Genomic DNA, 22,849 nt, shown 5'->3' with positions numbered 1-22,849 from the left:
CAGATCTTGCATTTTTGGTTCGTCGTAGGCAAACTTGTATTTTCAAGGAAATTTTTTTTTTCCCCTTCTAGAACTGGTATTGGTAATTTCACCAAGGTAGAGTATTTTATTTTTATTCCTACTGATCCGCTCGTAATCCCCCTATTGACTTATCAGAGACGCACACCACAGGCGGGCAGGTAGACTGACACTCTCCTGCCCTTTAGGAGCTGAGGGTGCGATTTCCTCTCCCCTCCCCCACCCTCCCCCCCGACCCGCGCGCACACACCCTGTGTCTCCCTGACACGAATGAGCGTTTCCTCCGTGCTCACCCAACTCTCGCTAAGGTGCTCAGGGGTGTCATCGACAACATATTGAAAAATGAAAATGACATCCTCGGGGGCAAGGGCGGGGAGAACGGAGGTCTGCATGGGAAAATACATTCCCTGGGCGGGAATTTCTTCAACGTTTCGAGCTCGTGAAGTCGTCGGGTAGAGGCTGGGGAATTTCCCCAGCCTTCCCCCCCTCCCCCACCCCCGAGCCCAGTCGGAGGCCGAGCTGCGCGCGCCGCGGAGATGCGCAGGCTTTGGGATTCACCTCTTCAGCCGCTGGGAGGCCCTCTGCGTTCCCCTTTCCCCGGCGCCGGCCGCCTGGCTCGCCAGTGCAGTGGCACCCGCCTTCCACCAGGGAGCCTCGGGCCAGCTCTCCCCCCGCCCTCCGCCCCCCCACCCCCCTCTGCAGCTCGCTGGCTCTCTCTTTCTCCCTCTGTCTCACTCTCTTTCTCTCCCTCTCCTATCGGAGCACAATGAAAGCCTGTGTATCGCCGTGACTCCGGGCAGCGGAGCCAGTGTCAGCCAAGCGGCGAACAACAGACGGGAAAGAGAAAGGAAAAGACCAGCTACTTTCTTTTCCATCTCTAAAGCGGAGCAATCCAAGAGGTAGAACCACATTGCTTATTGAGAGTCCAGACCCTCAGATCCACTGGCCGGGGATGGAATGTACAAAAGTGGACAGAAAAGTGGCTGGACATGACTCGGTGCAATTTGCTGGAAGTTTGTAAGTTTGACCATCGTTTGTAAATTACTCTCGGAAGAGTTTGTCTCTCTTGATACTGTATTAGAATCGAGCCGGGGGTGAGGAATAGAAACGTAAGCGGGAAAGGAAAAAAAAAATGTGTTGAAGGATCTCTTCTCAGTGGCTAGTGACTTCAGACTGCTTTCATTTAAGGCTGGGAAACCTTAGAGGGAATGAGGATTTTTTACCGGTGATTGGATTAGCTGAAGAAAAAAGCATGGTCCAAAAGTCCAATTACTGACATTAACAATTGAAAAGCCGTCTCCCTCTTTGGGGAGAAGACAACGTCCTACAGTACCCCCCCCCCAAGAGGAGAAAACACCGGAGCGAAGGGAAAGGGAGGAAAAATTAAAAACCAAAAGACAGTCTCTCTTGATTTTTGTACGTTTTGAGCATTGACTTCAAAAAGCGTCTGAAACAGCACTTTAAAAAAAAAAAAAAAACCTGAGGAAAAGTAAATGCTGTGGGTTACATAGACCATGGTAGAAATGTGTTTCTCTGCAGAAACAACCCCATAAAGAATCTTCGGAAACAACTAGGTGAGGGGGGGGGTCCAGCTCTCTATTAACACCTCTCTCATTTCCCTTTGCTGTCTGTTTCTGTCTCTCTCTTGACCATCCCTGAATTCTTGCTCTAACCTCGCCCCCCCCCCATCTTGTGTTTACAAAGTACCTAGTGGCTCTTGTCAGCTTGGTGGGGGGAAAGCCCCCACTAACTCTGGCCAACTTCTCCAGAGCTGTCAAGTGCAATTAGAGTAAGTTGATCAGGGTTTGTGTCCCACTTAGCCTCTGCCATTGGTTTCCATTCTTTCTCCTCACCCTCTTTTTACTAACTCCCCTCCCCCATACCTTCTCCACGTCCCCCCTCCAAACCTCTGAAGACCTCTATTCATGTGGCCCTGAACACTGAGCGCGCACATTGTCAAAAGCAGATTTGCCTGCAATAACCAGCCATTGCCTCCTTCCCCCTCACCATCCCAGAGGCAGCAATCATTGTGTCCAGTAAGATGGGGGACACAGCGCCCCCGCAGGCCCCCACAGGAGGGCTAGGGGGGGCCCCTGGGGCGGGGCTCCTTGGAGGGGGCTCGGTCACCCCGAGGGTGCACAGTGCCATAGTGGAGCGCCTTCGGGCTCGGATCGCCGTCTGCCGCCAGCACCACCTGAGCTGTGAAGGACGCTACGAGCGGGGTAGAGCTGAGAGCTCAGACCGGGAAAGAGAGAGCACCTTGCAGCTCCTGAGCCTTGTCCAGCACGGCCAGGGGGCGAGGAAGGCTGGCAAACATACCAAGGCCACTACCACTGCGGCCACCACTACAGCCCCTCCACCGCCACCTGCTGCCCCTCCTACAGCCTCCCAAGCGGCAGCGACAGCGGCCCCACCGCCGCCGCCAGACTATCACCATCACCACCAGCAGCACCTGCTGAACAGTAGCAATAATGGTGGCGGTGGTGGGATCGACGGGGAGCAGCAGCCATCAGCTTCCACCCCTGGGGACCAGAGGAACTCGGCCCTGATTGCGGTAAGGCACCTGGTTTTCTCCTGATTCTGGCTGTGGTCGTATGGCCTTGGGTGAAGATGGAGCTGGCCCTGGCCTGAGGTAGCATGGATGGCAGTGCAGAGGGCCAAGATGTCACCTGACTACCTCAGAGGCCGTTGGGTGTCTGGTTTGTGTGGTGTTGTTCCTCTTACTTGTCAAGTTCAGCTGGTGCTCATTCATGGGTTTTCCTCCGCTTGTAGAGCATCCTTAAGTGGTAAGAAACTTGGGTTTTCCAGAAGCTCTCTGGGATCCACAGCTTGTAGAAGAGTTGACTACAAGCGGCAAGATTGGAGCCGCTGAGGAAGGAAGGCCTTGTCCCAAGGAGCCCAAGCAGCCATCCTTAGCCTGAAAGCATTGAGCAGTCCAGCTGCCCTTATCTAAGACTTTTCTTTCTTGTCCCACTTTCCCCCTCTCTCTCTGAAGTGGCCCGTTCTCTTTGGGTTAAGAGAACAGACATTGTCACCGCTCACAGAGCAAGTTCCCAGAGTGTCCTCTCACTCAAAAACAAAAATTTGGGGAGCTCCCCGGTGGCTCAGTGGGTTAAGGATCCAGCACTGTCACTGCTGTGGCACGGGTTCAATCCCTGGTCCAGGAACTTCTGCATGCCGTGGGGGCGGCCAAAAAATAAACGAACCAGAATTTGGGGAAATATCCCAAAGACTGATGAGGGAACGTTCTTAAGAGGCCTCTTCCCTGGTTTACTGTCTACTCCCCCACTGTCCTCATCTAGCTTCTTTCCACAGGCGCTCCAATCAGGTGGTGCTGATTCCCGCCTTCATTAAAGTGGGCAGGTGCAGAGCGGCTATTTCCATGCCATCATCCTAGAAAGTACCTTGTCTTCAGCCACTCCTGGTGACAGGACCTCAAACCTGAAAGTTGTGATTAGGTTTCTGGCTGGAAGTTCTTCCTCAGACGCACAGACACACCCTGTCCCAGAGGGAGTAGCCCTTGAATCATTGGTTCTTGGTGCCAGTCCTGGTCAGGTGACTGCTTGCTGTGTGCCAGCTTTCCCCCCAAAGCTGCTGAGCCCATGGAAGGTGGAGCCCTGCAGCCCTGCAAGCTTCTTCCATTTCTGAGTTCTGCAGGCCTTCGGAAGTCCTGTGTCCCCTCACAGCACAGCTTCAGTTTGCCCAAGGCAGCTCTAATGAAAGTCAGCAACAGGAAATGGCCATGCAAGCCTAAACGTTCTCAAAAAGCCCAAAGGAAAGGAAGGCATTGGGTCAAATTCCTCCTCCGAGGGAGCTGGAGAAAAAGCTCTGGGAAGAGGACACCCTCCAGCCAGACCACTAGGATGCTTCTTTGTGGCTCCTCCTTTCCCTGGCCTGGGTCTGTGGTGGTGAAGGGGCCAGACACTCTAGGGGCTAGATTGGTGCTCTTCTCTTCCACCACACACACATGATGCTTGGGGTACCTAGAACTGCAACTTCCTGGCAGCAGCTCCAAGTGAAAAATAACTGCTAACAGTTAAATAACTGCTAACAGTTAAACTGCACAATGTTTGCTCTTTCATCCTTGGATACAATTAGCCCGTGGGGTTATTTTAGTGCTTCAAGGCCTAATTTCCTTTCCCTGCCCTACCACCTGCTCTATCCCCGCCTCTCCCTGGACTTCCCTGGAACAGCAATGGGAGTTTGTTTTGTGAAAGAGAGATGCTGAGGTGAGGAGGGAGTGGGGGGTAAAGAATTAGTCGAATGGAGAGAAGAATGAGGTTTGTATGTGTGTGTGTCACTGGCATCTGCAGCCAAGAGCATCTAAATGCCTTGATTGTCCCCAGTAAATTTATAATTTGTCTGCAAGTCTCCCAATAATACGGCTTTGTGTGCCTCGCAGTCTCCTGGTAAGTGTTTCTGGGGGTGATACAGGGAACCAGGCGCCCAGCCCTTCTCAGTGGAGAAGACAGATCTGTGTCCAGGGTGCCAAGCCTGGCTGTGGCCTTCACACTCCTGCCTCTGCAAGGAAGGTGGCGTCTGCTTCTGGCCTTGTTCTTTGGGTTTTTGCTTTTCTCCCACTTGGAAGTAACACGAGGCTGCCTCTTTTCCTTGGGGGTGTTGGGATGCGAAATGAAACCAACTTCAGTGGTTATTGTAACTTTACGATGGCTATAGCCACGCCGGGAGGAAGTGAGAGCACAGTCCCTGGCCTTTCCTGACCGGAGGCTTACTTCTGCAGAAGCCAGAGGTGGCTGCCCTTTCACTCCTGTTCTAACAGGGAATCCGTTTTCTCTCTCCTAACTCCCAACCATCTCCTGAAACATCCCCTCGGAGGAGCTCCCTCCTGGAACGCAGCAGGGGGCAGGTGACAAGGAGCGGGGCAGTGCCAGTTCGGAGTAAAAAGTCCAGTTTATTTCAAATGGTGGCTTTTCCTTGCAAATGTGTGCCATTGCAAGGGTTGATCCACCCCCGCCCCCTTCTGGTTATTGGAAATTCCCTTTTCCATTTTAGCTTCTCAGTCCAGCGCTTTGTTGCTCAGTGAGGTACTCAGAGATGGTGCTGTGAGTACTGTATTAACCTGATAACATTGTGTCCAGAGGGAGGCCTGGGCGTTTGCACGACTGATTCACTAAGCCCTCTCACTTTGCTTGGGCTCCTCTTATGTGCAGAAACACCATCCATTTAAAGCGGCCTTTGAGCAGAATGGGTGTCAGAATTCTTTCTTAATACTGTGTCCATCACCAGATTTATCTTTGGGTGGGTTTGTGGAAGGTATCCCCTTCATACTTAATTCGTATGCCGTAAGTGGCCATAAATGTCCGTTCGAGAAAGGCAGGGAATATTGATCATCTAAAATCGAATTTGCACTGTGCCCTCAGATGAAAGCTCTGTGTCCTGCATACCTGCTAGTACAATGCCTTACATCAGTAATGTGTGAATGAGTGTGGAAGGAGAACTGTTCTGTGGGATAGCTTTGACTTTGAGGGGTGTGATACTGCAAGAAAGCTAATAATGTCTGAGATTTTCAATAGCCTAAGCTTCAAGAACAATACAAGAATAACCTCCAAGCCAGTTCTAATTCTGTCCACATTGAGAGCCTAAGTCTGCAGCCCTTACTCAGCCAGTTTCTTCATTTAGCTCAAGTACAAGTTCGGGGAAGCCCCATTACTGCAGAGACGGCAGGAACGGGGCTTTTCACAGGGCCTGGATTGTAAGGCTTTAAGCAAATCTGCATTTCTAACCACTTGGAGCAGGCTTTAGGCACTAAATCATTTTCTGGTGAAGTATGTTTGAATCTTTGAATGAACTGTGAAACTGAATAATTGCTGGTCCGTGGAACAGAAGGGTTTAGAACTTCCGTGGTGCATTATTAATCTTTCCCTTTTGCCTGAGACAAGCTCTTTTTCTGTTGCTTAGACTGTGTTGCTAGGATGGATAGATAAGTGGTTCCAAGTCATCTTTGGCTTCAGAGATTATCTTTTCTCTAATGTAGTGTGGAGGAAAGAAAACAGATCAGACAAGGAGTCTGCACTCTCGGTTCTGTGCCTGCTTGATCCCTAACCAGCTGGGTGACCTAGGACAAGTTACTTAGCAGTCATCTGTAAAGCAGAACAATAATGCGGCCTGAGATGTGAAAAGCAAATAAATGTGTGTTTCTTAATAGGCTTTGGAAAAAAAAAAAATTAAGCACTGCAGAAATGCATGGCATTATTACTAGTATTACTAATAATAAACTACTAAACAACGAATCCTACTACCAGTTTGTCCAGGGATTAAAAGTATACTTAAGCTTTCAGTTGTCTGTTTTAAATGGTGAAATAGCTTTTATGGTAAGTAGAGGGATTGGTAATTTCAAATTCAATGCTGTCAAGATAAGGCTGAGATATCAGTGTACTTAGGTGTTTCTGAAGGTCCCAGGAAATCCGAGTTAAAATGTGCAACGTTGTGAAAGCATTTAGGGTGTTTTACAGGCCCCTGCCTGGACCTGAGCAGCTTTGGAGAGGTGTGTCTGCTGGAGTGTGTCAGGAATATTAGAAAAGTAGTTTGCACAAATGGCATGGGAAAGTTAAATATTTTGTCAACAATAGTCTAAAATGTTAATTGTTAGCTTAAGAAAGTCAAACAAGTTAAATCATTGCCAGAGTTCCCTGGTTATTTTTAACTGATAATAATCAAGTTTCCAATTGACAATTCAAAATTTGAGGGCTGAACGGGGGGTGTGGTGGGGGTGGCTGAGAACAGAAACAATTCATTGGTCAGATCTGAGTGTCTGAAGCTGTCTGTGTGATAAATATCCTCCCTGAGATAGTGATAGGAGTGTTTACATTATTTATATATGCAGCCATCATTTTCTTAAGAACTGACCTATTTTTGTTCTGTTTTCCAGAACAAAGTAATAAAGGGAGAGTTCTTATCTACACAGGACCATTCTACTGCTTCTTTCCAGTAAATATAATTATAAGATCTCACAAAGGCAAAAGAGTTCAAGTGGAGAGAGAAGTTGGTACAATCCTTTATCAAAAATGGACAGAAAGCTTGTTTTGACGGCAAAGCAATGTTATTACGTCAACTAAGATGTCTTGCTTGTTTGGGGCAAATGCTTGTTTATAGATGGTGTCTGCTTTCTTTGAAATAATGTCATTGCTAGGTGGTGTTTATCAAATTTTTCTAAACCTTAAAGTTTTTAATACCCTGTGGCTCCCTTGTGCCGGTAAACCTTTTGTTAAGTACCAAGACAAACATGGGTTTTCAAATGTTCTTAGACGTAACAATTAAATGGGACTGAAGGAGTAGCCCTGATTACCTGTTTTTGTTGTGTGTGTTTGTTTTTAGCACTGCTATTTAATTTCAAAAAGCCTAGAAGGAAATTTGAAAACAAACAAACAAAAAAACCAAACCCTATGCAAGTCTGCTATGCATGGCAGCTAAACCATTCTGAGTGGATTCTACTGCTTTCTTGAGCTTTAATTCAGGCTCTTTTGTATGGTTGTAGGCAGGATCATGTTTAATGAAAATAATTCTCAATCCTTTTTTCTGCATTTTCATGATAACTTTCCCACACTTTTAACAGGTTCTGTGGGAAAATAGAGATAAACACAGCTAGAGACATAGCCCTTTCTTATCGTCTAGTTGGCAAGTCGAGACCACGTTGATATAGTAACAGCAAGAGTGCTAACGAGGTAGACTGGACCAAAACTGATAGAGAAAATCAGAGGGAGAGAGGAATAAATATTTATTGAGCCCGAGAATGTCAGGACAAGTTTATTATTTATTTTAGGTAATGCTTAGAGGGAGGAAAAAAAAAAAAAGATGAGTAAGCAACATTTGGCTATTTTCCAAATAAGGAAACTGAGGCTTAGCGATTTAGTAAGTGGAAGAATTTCATGCGTAGACTTACCAGTTTGACCTGTGTTTGACCCCTACTTCACACCTACTAGCTGTATGAGCTTGGGGAACTAATCGTTTTCTTTGGAGGCATCAGTATCTTCATCTGTAAAATAAAGTTAATATTCTTTAACCAAACAGTCAGCCGCGGGGCTGATACCTAGTAGGTGCTCAAAACTTGAGTGCTGTTGATAGTTGGTAAGAAAGAGTCAAACCCAGGCCAGGCAGTGCTTTCTGGAGAATGTAGGTCACCTGCAGGCCTGAAGGAGGGGAGAGAATGTGGAAATCGGACTGGGGTAGCTGAGTCCAGGTGTCGGTGAACCTTGGGTTTTGGGGGACGGAGCCTGGCTGACACTGTGCTTGGGTGTGAGCAATGAGGGGCCCAGGTGAGGTTGATCGACTTCCTGGAGGGTCTGGAGCTTTGACAGGACTATATCTGAAGCCCTGGGAAATGGTAGAGCAGAGAAGGCTCAGAGGAGTCAGCGTCTATGAAGCAATAATAATCCTTCATATACTTGAAGACAAGTATTACATTTCCCTCCAGCAGCCTCTTCTCATTGCGCACTGCCTAAGTGTTCTGTATTACCTATCCTCAAGTCCCTTGAGCTGCTTAATGCCTCGCTATTTACACACTTCTCCCATTCACTGTGAGTTATATACAGCATGACATGGCCTTTGGCATCGAAAGGAGATGGTTTTAAAAGCATGCTAGCTCAACACAGAAGAGAAACTAAAAGAAGCAGAACCGACTACATACCTCTCCTCTCGGCTGGCTGGGCCTTCCAGTGCAAATCAGAATTGCCCTGTGGGTAAAAGGGTATTCTCTTGATGTGTAAATTGATCTTCCCAACAAATGAGTTTGCTTGTTTACTACCTCGGAAAGGGTCTTTTCATGAAAAACAAAAAATGGTGAGCAGAAATTTATGAGAAACTGTGATTCCAGATGATCTTTGAGATTTATTGACTTTCTCCTTGGCTCTTTAATTGCAGGTGTATTACAGATCTTTTACTTGCCCCAAGGTCAGTCAGATACCAGTTTCCCTGACTTGGTCCATGTTCACAGGGCACAGGAAAGGCTCCCCATGGAGTAAATGGCTGAGGGGAAAGGCCAACAACTCCTTCCCTCCCTGATTCCAGGCAGGATGCTGGGATACTGACTGTGGCTAGTGGACTCTCCACCTATGGCTGCCAGCTCCAACCCTTTGCTACACATATCTAAGGGACAGGTATGAAAGCATTAGAGCTGTTCTGTTTCTCTGGAGAGAGTTTACGTATTCTCCATCAGGCTTCAGGAAGGCTAGAGAGTCGTCGGGCCCTGCCACAACCAATTGCCAAAGGGATGGCTATGAAATGGGCAAATAATAGTATTTTACATGCACTGCGCTCTCCTTGAGTCTTCACGGTTTTAGTAAAGGTTCTGAAATTTATTTTTTGTCTTTTGCCTTTTTAGGGCTGCACCTGTGGCATATGGAAGTTCCCAGGATAGGGGTCCAATCGGAGCTGTAGCCGCAGGCCTACACCACAGCCACAGCAACTCGGGATCTGAGCCACATCTGTGACCTACACCACAGCTCACGGCAACGCCGGATCCTTAACCCACTGAGCAAGGCCAGGGATCGAACCCGAAACCTCATGGATGCTAGTCGGGTTCGTTAACCGCTGAGCCACGATGGAAACTCTAGGTTCTGAAATTTCATATCAAGATTGTGGACATGGGTGCTTTTTAGAGTTTGGGGAAATTATCCCTTAATTCAATAAACAAAATCATTGTGCAGCTATTCTATGCCATGAGAATGAATGTATCCATGACAAGCCATTTGACATAGCCTTTTCCCTTCTTAGAATTTACAGTCTGAGAGGGGTGGGGGTGCAGTTGGAAAGAGAGGTGTGAAAGTTTGCCTAAGAGGCAAGGCAGTGTCCCACTTAAGAGCCTATGTGAGATTCCTCAGTTTCAAATCACAGCTCTACCACTTACTACTGTATCTTCTTGGTTAAGTTAATTAAACTCTTCAACCTCAGTTTCCTTACCTGAAAAATGGAATGATACAACTGAATGCCTCGGGTTGTTGAGTAAATGAGGTAACTTCCTGGCACCTAGCAGAGGCTCAGTAAATTCTAGCTGTCATTATTAGTGTGAGAAGTGACATACCCAAGTCAGAGTCATGGTTTTTCCAGCTCAAGATTCTGTCTCCAGAGGGTGTCAGGCATATTTTGTGGAAGAGCCTTAGCTTTTCTCTTTAAATATTTATTTAAAATGGTTAGTGACGTATACCATATTTTCCAGTTTCCCTAAATAGTTTGTTTTGGAGATGCCATTTGGAATAGATTTAGATTTCTGTGCAGCAGAGTAAATAGTATCTTTCTTCACAACAAGATCAATTAATAGCTGTTCCCTTCCTGGGATTCTAGGAATCTTAATCTAGAATGTTTCTAGGGTGAGTGTTTATTTGACTCCTTACTTCTAGTATAGAGGCTGGGTTTCCATTTAGTCGCCTGGGGAGTGTGAGGTGTGGGCTGTATGGGGAAATGAGAAATTTAGACTTCAGGAGAAATTTCAGTAGACATACTTATATTGAGAATTTGGAATAATTAGAACTGAATAGCCCAAATTTACCAATTCAACTGAACTGTAAACTCAGACTGATAAATAATTCTTAAGTGAATCTGGTCGCAGATTCACAAAGAGTTAGCCTTTCCCTGCTGAGGAGACTGAAAGGTATGCTTTTGAAAGCCAGGTCCCTAGCTGGAGTCCCTTCACCTGCTGCAGGTGACACGAATTTGCCCTCTTCCCAACCCTTACCCAGAGCATGTTGAAAATTTTAAGCCTTGATGTGGTTCTTAGCTTGGAGTCTCTTTTTTGCTCAGTACCTCCTCAAGTCAGACTTTCCATAAGAAACATGAAAGCAAGTTTCTGTGATAATACTTCTTCCTCAAAAGCACCATGTTTCTACTAAGAAGTGATGGAATCAGAAGGAGAATAGTCTTATTCTTGGAGGATGATGTTTGGACCAGGACAGATTGATAGCTCCTAACTCAAATCAAAGAATGTAGTCAAAACTTTTTTGTTAGTTTCTTTATTCCCCATCATTTAAACTGTCACCTCCTTCCTCCCTTGAAGGAAAACATTAAGAAAGGTAGGCTCAAACTTGTGTTGGGCTTGTTTCACTTTATATCGTCTTTAACTGTGTTTTTGCTTCCTGAGTCATGGCAGGTTCATTAACATGGAATCATTAACATCATTGTTTTAAAAGTTCTCCTTTGTCAAAAATGTGGTGAGTTTTTCCAGCGCGTTAATAACTCTCATCCATGTGAAGCCCAACTCCTTGAATTTCTCACCGTGCAACAGGCTTCTTTTCAGGTAGCTCTGAAGGATTTGAACAGAAAGTTTAATTACATGTCTTTTTCTTTCTTTCTTTCTTTTTCCCAGAAAATGTACTTAAGGCAAAAGTTTGCTTCAGCAGCTAATAACTTACCAGGGGTTTGTTGAATACACAGTATAATCTCTTAGAGTCATGGTAACCGGGGTGCAAAGAAGAGGCTTAATTGAATACAATGTGTACTGTACTGTGTCTTTGGAATGACAATCGCCATACTTCAGTGTACACTGCTCATTTCTGGAAGTCTCTGGAGTCTAAATTATGTAAAACTGAAAACATTCTCTGGCTAAGCAGCTGAGAAACTAATTTTTTGATGTTGCTGTTGTCCACCTAAGTGGGCCAATACGTGCTAAACTGCTAAGGCTTGCACATTTAATGGCCACACTGCACCATGTAATTTCAGACAGCAAAAAGTATGTGCTGCTGGTATGATCCCCTTTGGTTGTCTCAGAGAAGTGTGGAAAAAGAGCAAAGTACAGACACCTGCGTAAACACGAAAGAGCAGCGGTCCTCCTGACAGAAACCCCGGGCAGAGGCTATAGTTCAGAAAAGTTTGCACCCAAGTCCTGTAGCCATTGCCCCAAAGAGAGCTTCCTTTTCTCACTTATATTCTTTGCATGTGGATCTGTTTGCAGGTTTAGTCCCCGGGAGAGAGATTCTGAGCTGTCTTTGTGCTAAATTAAACATTAGTTTTCTCCTTGGGAACCTGATCTTCCATAGACCAGGCAACTATATCTTTCTGAGAGAGATCTGAGCTCCCTCAGGAAGAGACCAGCTTGGGAGCCTCCTTACCTCTGCTTTTTGCTTCCCTGGCATGGGTGTGTGTTGCATGGGAATTGCCTTTTCTAACAGGTCCCTTAAAGCAAGGACTTGTACTCTCATACTCAGTAGAGTGTGGGAGGACCCAGGCCAGCTTGGCTTGGCATATAATACGTGGAAATGGTCAGAGCAGCACCCAGATGATAGAGGATTTCAGCTGCCCACGGGAATGAGTTTCCTTGGCTCACGGCATCCCAAATTTTGAACCCAAGGCAATGAAAGGGAGTGGTAGGCAAAATAGCCATCTCATTTAGCCCTCTCACCTCTCCATTCTTCCCATCCCCAAGAGAGCTAGTTGGTATTGATCTAAAAATAGACATTATTCTATCAATTTGTACATCTTATGAGCCCTTAGGGAGAAAACAGACCAAACCCCTTTCTCATAGGTGAAAAAATATTAAAGCCCATTTAAAAGAAAATATTTTGAGTTCCCATAGCAGTAGAGGTAGAACTAGAACCCAAGTTTTCTGACACCAATCCCAGGTTATAAAATGTAGTCCTTTCAATTAATCTATGAAAAGAACAGTTAAGGGCAATGCAGGACTTATTTTAAAGGTTTTTTTTTTTTTAAAAAAAATACGAGAGTATAGTTGGTTTACAATGTTGTGTCAATTTCTGCTGTATAGCAAATCGACTCAGTCATACATATATATTCTATCTTAAATCTTGATCGCAGAAGGAACATGGAGTCTAGAGCCTAGGGTAAGTTGTTTTTTAAATGATCACCATGATTCTGTCAAGCCCACTTGCCCCTTTGCAATGTGACTTTACTACTCCTCGAATTGAAAAATGGATGCTCTTTCTCCCCTTGAACCTTGAAGAGTCCTGTGACTTGTTTTAACCAAGAGTCTGTGACAGAAATGGTGTTGTGCTACTTCTGAGGATGGGCTTTGAGAAGCTCTCTTAGACTTAAAATCTGTTAAGGGTAAGTCTTAAGTGTTCTTTCCATTAAACAAGCAAACAAGTAAGTAAGTAAATAAAAACAATGAGGGCAGGGCAGGAGAAAACTTGGTGACGTGATGGATATGTTTTTGGCCTTGATGGTGGTGATGGTTTCCTGGGTATGTATTTATCCCCAAACTCATTGAGTTGTGTACGTTAAATACATAGAGCTCTTTTATGTCAATCATATCTTAATAAAATGGTTTTTTAAAAAGTCTTCTTGGGACACTGAGACCAACATATATTGAAGCTGGTCTAGCCAGCTATAGGATGAGTGACAGGCTGAGAACCAAGGTGCTCCTGCCTTCAATCAGCACCAACTGCCAACACGAGAGTGAGGCCACCTTGGACGAACCAGTCTTCCAACTCAGTGCAGCCAAACGAGTGAGTGAGCCCACATGAAGTCAGCAGAGGAACTGCCTAGTCAACCCAGAGGACCATGGGAAATATTGCAGAATTGTTTTAAGTGCCTAAGTTTTGGGGGTGGTTTGTAACTTAGCAGAGGTTGACTGAAACAGAGCCAGAAAACCTTAGCACAGAAGACAGTCCTGCCTCTTCGGGTGTGTTACCCCAAGGACTGGTTACATAACATCTTTGAAGACATTTTATGCTTATGTACTATATGAGATAATAACATCAAAGGACCTAGGGTGTTGTCTGGCACGTGGTACCCTTAACAGACATTGCTTTGTCTTTTGTTCCTTCTCTCTGTATTATAATTCACTTCATGGGGCATCAACATTCTTGTAGGTTTTGCTAGCTCACTCTTCCTCTGAACAGCAATTTATTTTGTCGCTCCTGGTTGAGGGCCTGGTGGTGTCCTTCCTCCTAACTCCCGAATTTCCAGCATTCTCGTTCTGCTCCAGGGAACACATCTGCCTTCGATAGTCTACCCTTAAAATAGAAAAGGGTTAACCTCATAAAGATGTCACTCCCCTTGTACTGCTATGCTGCCCTTGGGAGGGTCAAACAGCTAGCAAATATATATGGGCAATGTAATTGCCTTTGATCTCCTAGGTCACAGAAGACTCTCCTAGCCAGTGTGGCATCCAGGTGGGACATAAGCAGATTCTGTCTTGAAGAGCAGAGTTTCTCCGTATGTTGATCGCTATTTTTGTTTTTGCTAGCAAATGACTCTAAGGGCCTCATTTTTTCCCATCTTACACTTTGCAACAAATAGTAAGCAAAGACAGTGATATAATGATAACTATATTATACTACTTATCTTCTTAGTGATCATAGAAAGTAGTGGCTGCAGAATTGGGTGTTGAAGGTCCCAGTGCTCCCACTGCCACCAGCTAGTAGCAATTTAGTCAAGTCCTTTTACTTCCCTGGTAGTTACTTTCCGTCTTGGAAGGAGAGTGAGGGAGGGGCGCTTGGTCTGTGGTTGGCTCACCTCTGAAGTCCTGTTTGCACTGATACACTTGGAGTAAGTTCCCTGATATGTTACTTTTGTTTTTCAACCTTCAATATATATTCAATAGTCAATATATATTGAAGGTTGAAAATATATCTGTTAGGAAGAGTAGAAAGAAGGAGAGATGACAAGGGTGAGAATGTTTTATTTTGTTTTTTTTGAAGGAAGCACTAGTAAGAGGGTCTGAAGTAATCTCGGGAAAAGGGCTGTGGCAGAGGGCAAATGCACAGCCTTATTAACTGCTTAGCATCCTTCCTAGAGGTAATGAACAAAATCTCTCCATATCTGACCCTTTTGGATGGGGTTTAAGGGTTCCAGTATGAGAAACACTGTTGTAGAGTTTGATTTATTGCGTTTACTTTGGGGGGGAAGCACTGATTTTTTTTCCCCCTAGGTCCTCCCAACTACATTTGGCAGCATTTCTGTGGGTAAAGAAGTTTTCCAATCTAATCCCCCTGTGAAATAATTACATGGAATATAAAATGTAAAACGAAAAGGAAAATATTCTCACAGAGCCTTCCTTCCTCTGGAATTGACTGGTGTTTTAGCTATATCCATCGTGCTCTCCATCTGTTTGTCTCTCGTTTGTATGTATATAAAACAATTGAAACATGCAAATGAAGGGATGGGATTTTATATTGTCACCACTTCATTTTTTAAACATGTTTCTGCTTTAAAGGGGAACTGCAAAAGAGAGTCACTGAGAAATTGGCCTGGAGAAGGAGGATTCAACCCACAGCCTCTCCTCTGCCCCTTATCACTAAAACTCTAAACAGAGAGTATAATCACCTATTTCCCAAGGGCAGCCCTAAGCCCTTAAAACTCAGATCTGTTTAAGGATTTACTAGAACTGGAAAAGAGAAATGCACAGGATCTGCTCCAAACCAACAAAGGAAAATTTACCCGACCAAATATTCAATCTAGAGAATTTCTTTGATAGCACACTCCCCTCCCTCCCTATCTCTTGATTTTGTTAGGACACAGCTCTTCAAATTGCATCTTCACGACTCCTAGAATCTTGGGAGTCTGTGGATCTGAGGCTCCAGGCCAGCCCAGGGCATTTTCTTTCACAAAACAAGATATAACTAGCAGGAAGCCCAAAAGGGCATTTGGTGGTAGTTGTCGTTTATTTTGTTTCAAAGGGTAGACACACTCAGCTTCATTGTCCGTTGGCTCAGAGCCAGAAGGATGGTGGCATTTTTCCTAGTAACTTATGAAGTCTGTAGCTTTTCTTCTGAGATTTTTTTTTTTTTAGGTGGAAATGCTTGATGTTATGCTATGAACCATGGCTTTTCTTTTTAAAAACACTATGATAAAGGAAGTCTAGTTGCATTTCTTTTCCAATAGATTGGGTTTTATTTTTGCTTAGAAAATTACATGCACACCCATGCACACAATTTACCATGGTTATTTTTTTAGTATATATAGTGTACTATTATTAGTATATAGAGATACAAATTGATTATATGGGTGATTTACAGAGAAAATAGAAGTAAGGTGATGCATTAAAGAGGATGATGGGGAAGACAGTTTTTAAGGAGATTGCTCAGGAAGACAGGAGTCTGCTAAATTGCAGAGAGTAGGAAAGAGAATGTTGTATCCCACTGGTCAGTGTGGAGGGACAGAAGACCTCTATTCTGGTCCACGCTTTACCGGTAACTAAAAGGGCGGCCTTGGGGCCAGTCAGTCCTCCTTTGCTTTTTGGAGTCCCCATCAGCAACCCCAAAGGTTTGGATTGCTCAGCATTTTGCTTGGCTGGATTATGCTTGACACCCAGTATTTGGCTCCAGTATCATCTCCTTGGAGACCCCTCCCTGGCTCCCCTAACTCTTGTTGACACACGTGCTTGATGTCCCTCTCTCCTCTTTCCCTGTCACCTTATCCCTTGGTAGAGGTTTTATTGTCTTCATAACTTCCATCACCATCTGCGTTTATGTTGATTCCTCATTCATTTGTGCCTTTCCTATCTTTCCCCACTGGAACATAAGCCCCATGAGACCAGAGACCTTGTCAGTCTTGTTCACCACGCGCATCCCCAGCCCCTGGCAGTTCCTGGAACATTTTGGACCCACAATGAATATTCGTTGAGTGAACGACTAGATCAGTGGCTTTTAAACTAGAGATGTCTCACAAGTTTTTCAGGGATGGATGTAAGAAAGAGAGACGGAGATACATGTGGTGGGCCTCCAAGTTCCCCACGTCCTGTTTAATTATGTGTATGTTATGTATATGTGTTATATCTGTGTCGATATATATCAAGAGGTCTTTTTTGGCTGCATGTGAGGCATACAGAAGTTGCCAGGTCAGGAATCAAACCCATATCACAGCGGCAACTGGAGCCATGGCAGTGGCAATGTCGGATGCTGAACCTACTGACCCACACAGGAACTCACTATATATCACTAAGTTTTTAATGACACTAAAATATATAACGTTATATATAAAAACAGTAGTTTTTAATCACACTAAGGCATATATGTATGTATTGTGGATATCTATAGATATGGATATGCCTTAGTGTGATTAAAAACATGACTCCATGTGCTACAACCATTTGAAACATACAGGGGCATGATGACCTTTTAAGATTGTTCCCAGATTGGAATTCCTGTCGTGGCTTAGCGAAAACAAATCTGACTAGCATCCATGAGGATGCAGGTGTGATCTGTGGCCCCGCTCAGTGGGTTAAGGATCTGGCATTGCCATGAGCTGTGGTGTAGGTCGCAGATGCAGCTTGGGTCTGGTGTTGCTGTGACTGTGGTGTAGGCCGGCAGCTACAGCTCCGATTTGACCCCTAGCTTGGGAACTTCCATATGCCTCAGGTATGGCCCTAAAAAGACAAAAAAAAAAAAAAAAGGGAGTCCTAGAAATCAGACTCTCAGGTTATTAAAAAAAAAAAAAAAAGATTGTTTCCAGATTGAAATTCTAAAGCCCAATATCTCATGAATAGAAAATATTGGTGCAAGGAGGAGGATAATGGCATAGAAGTTACATATGTTGAGTGCCTTGCTGTATGCTGGATCCTGTGTCAGGCCTTTGGGCCACCTAGGAGAGGCAAAGTTCTTGTTGGATGATGTCTATATTTTAATGAGAAAGGGTGCACGAACAGAGAGTCAACAAACAAATGAAAGAATGAGATCAATTTAACTAGTGATACAATAATGTACAGTTCTTTGTTCCTTAAGGTGGCTGATTGGAGAATGATTTGGGTTCATTAAAATGAAGTAAACACTCTGAGAAGTGACACATGATAACCCTAAACAAATGGTTACCTTCAGAGCTAGAAGATGGTCTCCTTTGCCAGTGCTGCTCTGAGCCTGGACGGCTGCCTGCACAGTGGTCCAGGCTGTGTGCTGCTTTGGTTAGTCTGTGCAAGATGCTGGTTCTGATGCTTCTAGGGAGGAGGGTGGCCATGTCAGCATCTTCTGTTCCTTGAAGCTATTGTGATCATTTTGTTAGAAGTCATTGAGGCTTGAGAATGAGAGAGGAATGGCTGAAAGGCTCCTTTTGAGGAAAAGAAGAATATCATCTCTCTTTAGCCATAGAAACAGGAAAGAAAGGGTCAGGAAATGAGCACCTGGGCCAGAAGGAAGTGGAGGCATAGCAGGCTCTCTCAGGAGGCAGGCAGAAGTGGTAACTGGTTTGCAATAGTCATCATATCATCATCCTACAGGTATACAACCATTATTGTCCACACAGAAACCCCGTGTTGTAAATAAGGTGAGTGTAGCTTTTTTATACTATACAGAGCAGCTGAGAAATACTACTAATGTCTTATTTTTGAATGGCAAATTTTCAGTTTATCGAATGTGTACACACAAGTTAACTCTGTTTATTCTCTGGGGTATTATTATACTCATTTTAGAGACTGGTAAGAGGCTTGAATTGGCCTATGCTAACTCTGCTAGTGTGTTGAGCCACTGTCCTGACCTCTGGGTTCTGCAAGGCACACAGCTGACAGAGTGGAGTAGCTGGGCCCCAAATACACCACCGAATTTGCATCTAAGATGAGGACATAGAGTGTCTTGAGCTCCCAGAAGCACACCCACACATATTTTGAAGCAATGACTCTCCAAGAAAGAATGGAAATCATGAATGGAATGAGGATGTCAGACACCCAGGGCACATCAAATCTAGAAAAGGGAGGCTGGAAAAAGACAGTCTTGTGGTTTTTTTTTTTTTTTAATTTTAAATTTTTAAAAAATTCATTAATTTGTAAGAAAACAAGGCAAAGTGAGAAAACATTTTGAATTTATGAAAGCCTGCACTTTGCTACCTTTATTTCTTATGAGTCTAGTGAGTCAACCCGCAGGTCTGGGGAGAGAGGGCTCCAAGGTTGTTATGAAAAGAAACTTGATCCTGAATCAAAGAAGCAGATTCATCTCTGAAACCAAGATTGGTCTAAGTTTTTCTCCTTGCTGTTGCTTATTTTGGAATCAGATCTTAAATGGAGCTTAAGGGAGAGACCTGCTACTCTGCTGAAAAGTGATTTTGAATGCATTCAGATCCAGATTGAATGTATTTTTTCATGCTGATGGTGGGTGTTTTCTCATTACCTGGAAAAAAATATAGGGCTTCATAGTTGTTAAGATTTTTACTTCAAGGTGGAGAAGTGCCTTATTTATCTTTGTATTTCCATTGTCACAATAGTGTCAGACATCACATAAGCAAGTATTTGGTAAATGTTGAACTAAACTGTGGGGAGCATGCATTTTTAAAGGACCTCAACCCTTTATATTTCCATGGCTAAATGTGCTCTGCACCAGCTGTGAAACACTGATCTTTGAGGTATTCCTTTGGTCCAATATTTTTTAATCAGATTGATTAAATGTTTAATATGTCAAGTACTCTTCTAAGTGTTTTTGGAGTATCAACCCAAGTTTCCTCGTAATCACGTGATCAAGTGGGTTGGTGTGATCTTATTTCCATTTGACAGATGAGGAAGTTGAGGTGTGAGATCTGCCAGGTCACTCAGTCAGGTATGGTGGAGTTGGGTTTGAGCAGAGTGGATGATGCCACTGTCTGTGTGTCTAGTCATGGTTTCTGACTACCTCTAGAAGGTAATTACACATGCAATCTCAGACTGCAGCTCACAAATGAGCCAAGCCTGAGTTTGAAAGCCATGTGCAGCAAGACATTTGAAAGTTAATAACAATTAAGACCAACTCATCCTCCAAAGTGCAGAGAGAATTCAGAATGAATGCCTACAGGTCACAGATTACTCTTTGAAACAGTTGCCATTCCCATATTTTTTAAGAGTTAGAAAGTGCTTGAACATGTAGGATCTGTGAGTGACAAATATGTTTCAACTTGCATCCCAGGGAAGGTTGGAAGTTGTCACCTGGTGGGCTGTATTGAGGATTCTAAGGCAATATCTAAGCTCTGTGGGAAAGCAGGCCATGGTAGTTCATTATTGATATCTACTGTGGGCAGAGAGAAGGCAGCAAGGCTGATAAGTCATTGGAGTGGCTTCTTCAAGATTCAGGAATCCAAACCTGGAGGATCTTGAATATAGATTCTTGGTGAAATGCTAACTTTACATGTAAGAATGTATCAAGGGGCAGATTATACTGTGAGTAGGCCTTGGATCCATTTAAAGAATAAACTTAGTTTTACCAAAGTTCATTGTAATGTCTTGAAGACAAATGAGTTACTTGAAGACATTATAACCTCTGCTCTCTCTCAGAGAGGTCAGATAAAATGACAGAGGCTTTTTTTTTTTTTTTTTTTTTTTCAGTATTTTGTAAGATGCAGAGGAAACTCAGCTGCAACCAGATTACTTCCTGGTTGCAACCAGATTACTCTCCCTGACTTGCAACCAAATTGCTCTTCAAGCCCCTCTGATGTGGAGATTCTGGAGATACCATTACTCATAATCAGTATTTCTTTTTTTTGGCTGCTGCAATGACAATGCTGGGTCCTTAACCCACGGTGCCACAATGGAACTCCGCATGATCATTATTCTGAAGGAATTTCATTTTTAGTAGAAGCAGAGACAGAAACAATGTAGAAATGGGTGAATAATGGTCTATTTTTTAAAATTTTTTGTCTTTTTGCTATTTCTTGGGCCGCTCCCGCGGCATATGGAGGTTCCCAGGCTAGGGGTCCAATCGGAGCTGTAGCCGCCGGCCTACACCAGAGCCACAGCAACACAGGATCCGAGCCCCATCTGCAACCTACACCACAGCTCATGGCAACGCCAGATCGTTAACCCACTGAGCAAGGGCAGGGACCAAACCCGCAACCTCATGGTTCCTAGTCAGATTCGTTAATCACTGCGCCAGGACGGGAACTCCGAATAATGCTCTAAACATAAGTGAAATCACCAGAACTTTTTGGGGAGAATCAAATCCTGCTATAGTTGCTTTTTTTTTGGTCTTTTTGGGACCACACCCATGGCATATGGAAGTTCCCAGGCTAGGGGTCAAATCAGAGCTACAGCTGCCCGCCTATGCTACAGCCACGGCAACATAGGATCTGAGCCACGTCTGTGACTGACACCACAGCTCACAGCAACCCCATGGTTGCTAGTCAGATTTGTTTCCACTGAGCCATTATGGGAACTCCCTATAGTTGCTTTTAAAACATTTTTAGCAAATTTGTATTGAGCTATTATGTTCAACCCACATTAGGCACCAGGAATGGAGTGGTTCTGGGGTCACTTATTTTCATTTCATCAATAGCCTCCTTTGACCCTAGAAGATAAAGGATGTAACCTTTTGAGTTTGTGAACTTACTGAATTGAAAGCAGAATTTTGAGTGATGACGTGCACACATTTTCCACGTTGGACCTGTTCCATAGCTTTGTCAGATTCTCAAGGATTCCAGGGATCAAAGAACCTGAAGCTGAGGCTTGTGGTGGGAAGAAGAATCCAGGAAAGCCAGGGTAGCATGATTCTTCACTCTGTGCACAGCAGCCAGTTCTAGGTGAGCTGAATGTTTTCTTTCTTTGTGTATCATTCATTCTAGCTTCAGGAATCTGAACAAGAAGCACATGTAGCTTTCTTCATGCCTAGCGTACTTCCTTTACCTTGGACTTTTGTTATCTATTTTGTCATCTATCTAAACATTTTCTTCTTTCCATAAGGCAAGCACTCCTTTGGTAGCAGCTGAACTCTCGGTCCTCTTTTGCAGTGTCTGAGAGTCCCATCCTGCAATGTTTTCCTTTGTTTTTAAGTGACCTTCCACCATTTTGAGCCTTCCTTCTCTCCCACATTGACTTCTAACTCCAAGTTTATATCTCTGTGTCATTGTGGGGAACTTCTTGGTGAAAAGAATAAAGCTGAATTGGAGCTCCATCTCGGGGATTTTCATAGTAACACTGACTCTTTATTATTAGCTCTGCACTCCAGGCTGCTAGAGTTCGTATTTTGGCAGTGGACCATCAAACACCCTATTTTTAAGAGCCTTCAACTTAGTTGTAAACATGTGCTATGACTGGGAGCTCATTTTCTTTACTCATATTTACCAAAAGAGGTTTAACTGTTGAAAAGTTGTTATAAAAAAAAAAAACAACTCAGTCTTTGGGACTGTTTTTCTACTCATCTAACTCAAAACTGTGTGCAATCTAAAAAAAGGAACATTTGGCATTTAGTTGCTTAATTTGATGGTCCAGTCATATTGGTAATTTGAGGGGAGGAAGAAATGGAACTGCTCGGTCATTTTACTTTGACATATGCCCATCAGACTTGCGTGGAGGGAATCATGGTTGCTACACGTGTTTACATGATTGACCAGAAGGAGCTCACAGAAAGGCAGTACAGTACACTGAGTAAATTGCTTATGGCCTTAACATTGTCTATATTTAGAATAAAAGCTTTCTAGACACATATTTCCTGCACACTCTGATTTCTAGAGACTTTACTGGTCCTGTTAGGAGAACATGAATAATTTCCCAAACTCTTATGTCTCTGCACATCCATGGATGGATCATTGATATCTGGGGACCCTTAAAAAGTGATGTCGAGAAATTTGGTGAAGAAAAGAGTATCACAAATATGTCTGTTTCTTTTGTCTCTGGAAGGAATTTCTGCAAGTATAACAAAACACATATTAATCTTTCAAGGAGATTGTGACTCGTGGCCCTTAAAAGCAGGAGATTCAGGAATTTAAATGTTCAAAAGGGAGTTCCCGTCGTGGCGCAGTGCTTAACGAATCCGACTAGGAACCATGAGGTTACAGGTTCGGTCCCTGCCCTTGCTCAGTGGGTTAACGATCCAGCGTTGCCGTGAGCTATGGTGTAGGTTGCAGACGCGGCTCGGATCCCGCGTTGCTGTGGCTCTGGCGTAGGCCGGTGGCTACAGCTCCCATTGGACCCCTAGCCTGGGAACCTCCATATGCCGCGGGAGCGGCCCAAGAAATAGCAAAAAGACAAAAAAAAATGTTCAAA

General features: G+C 44.1%; 1 protein-coding gene across 2 annotated transcripts in view; it reads left to right on the top strand.

Annotated features, from left to right (window-relative positions):
- The first annotated feature begins 624 nt into the window (after positions 1–624).
- The window catches only part of MAML2 (mastermind like transcriptional coactivator 2), a 374,878-nt gene continuing 352,653 nt past the window's right edge, over positions 625–22,849 (top strand). For both annotated transcript variants that reach the window (XM_047753835.1, XM_047753834.1), the window contains exon 1: positions 625–2,572. In XM_047753835.1, the coding sequence (XP_047609791.1) occupies positions 2,060–2,572 (513 nt within the window). In that variant the 5' untranslated portion in view covers positions 625–2,059. The remainder of the gene's footprint in view (positions 2,573–22,849) is intronic.

Source organism: Phacochoerus africanus, chromosome 11 (assembly GCF_016906955.1).
Source record: "Phacochoerus africanus isolate WHEZ1 chromosome 11, ROS_Pafr_v1, whole genome shotgun sequence".
NCBI lineage: Eukaryota > Metazoa > Chordata > Mammalia > Artiodactyla > Suidae > Phacochoerus > Phacochoerus africanus.
The sequence above is the reverse complement of the archived record's forward strand: the minus strand, read 5'-3'. Positions and strand labels throughout refer to the sequence as shown.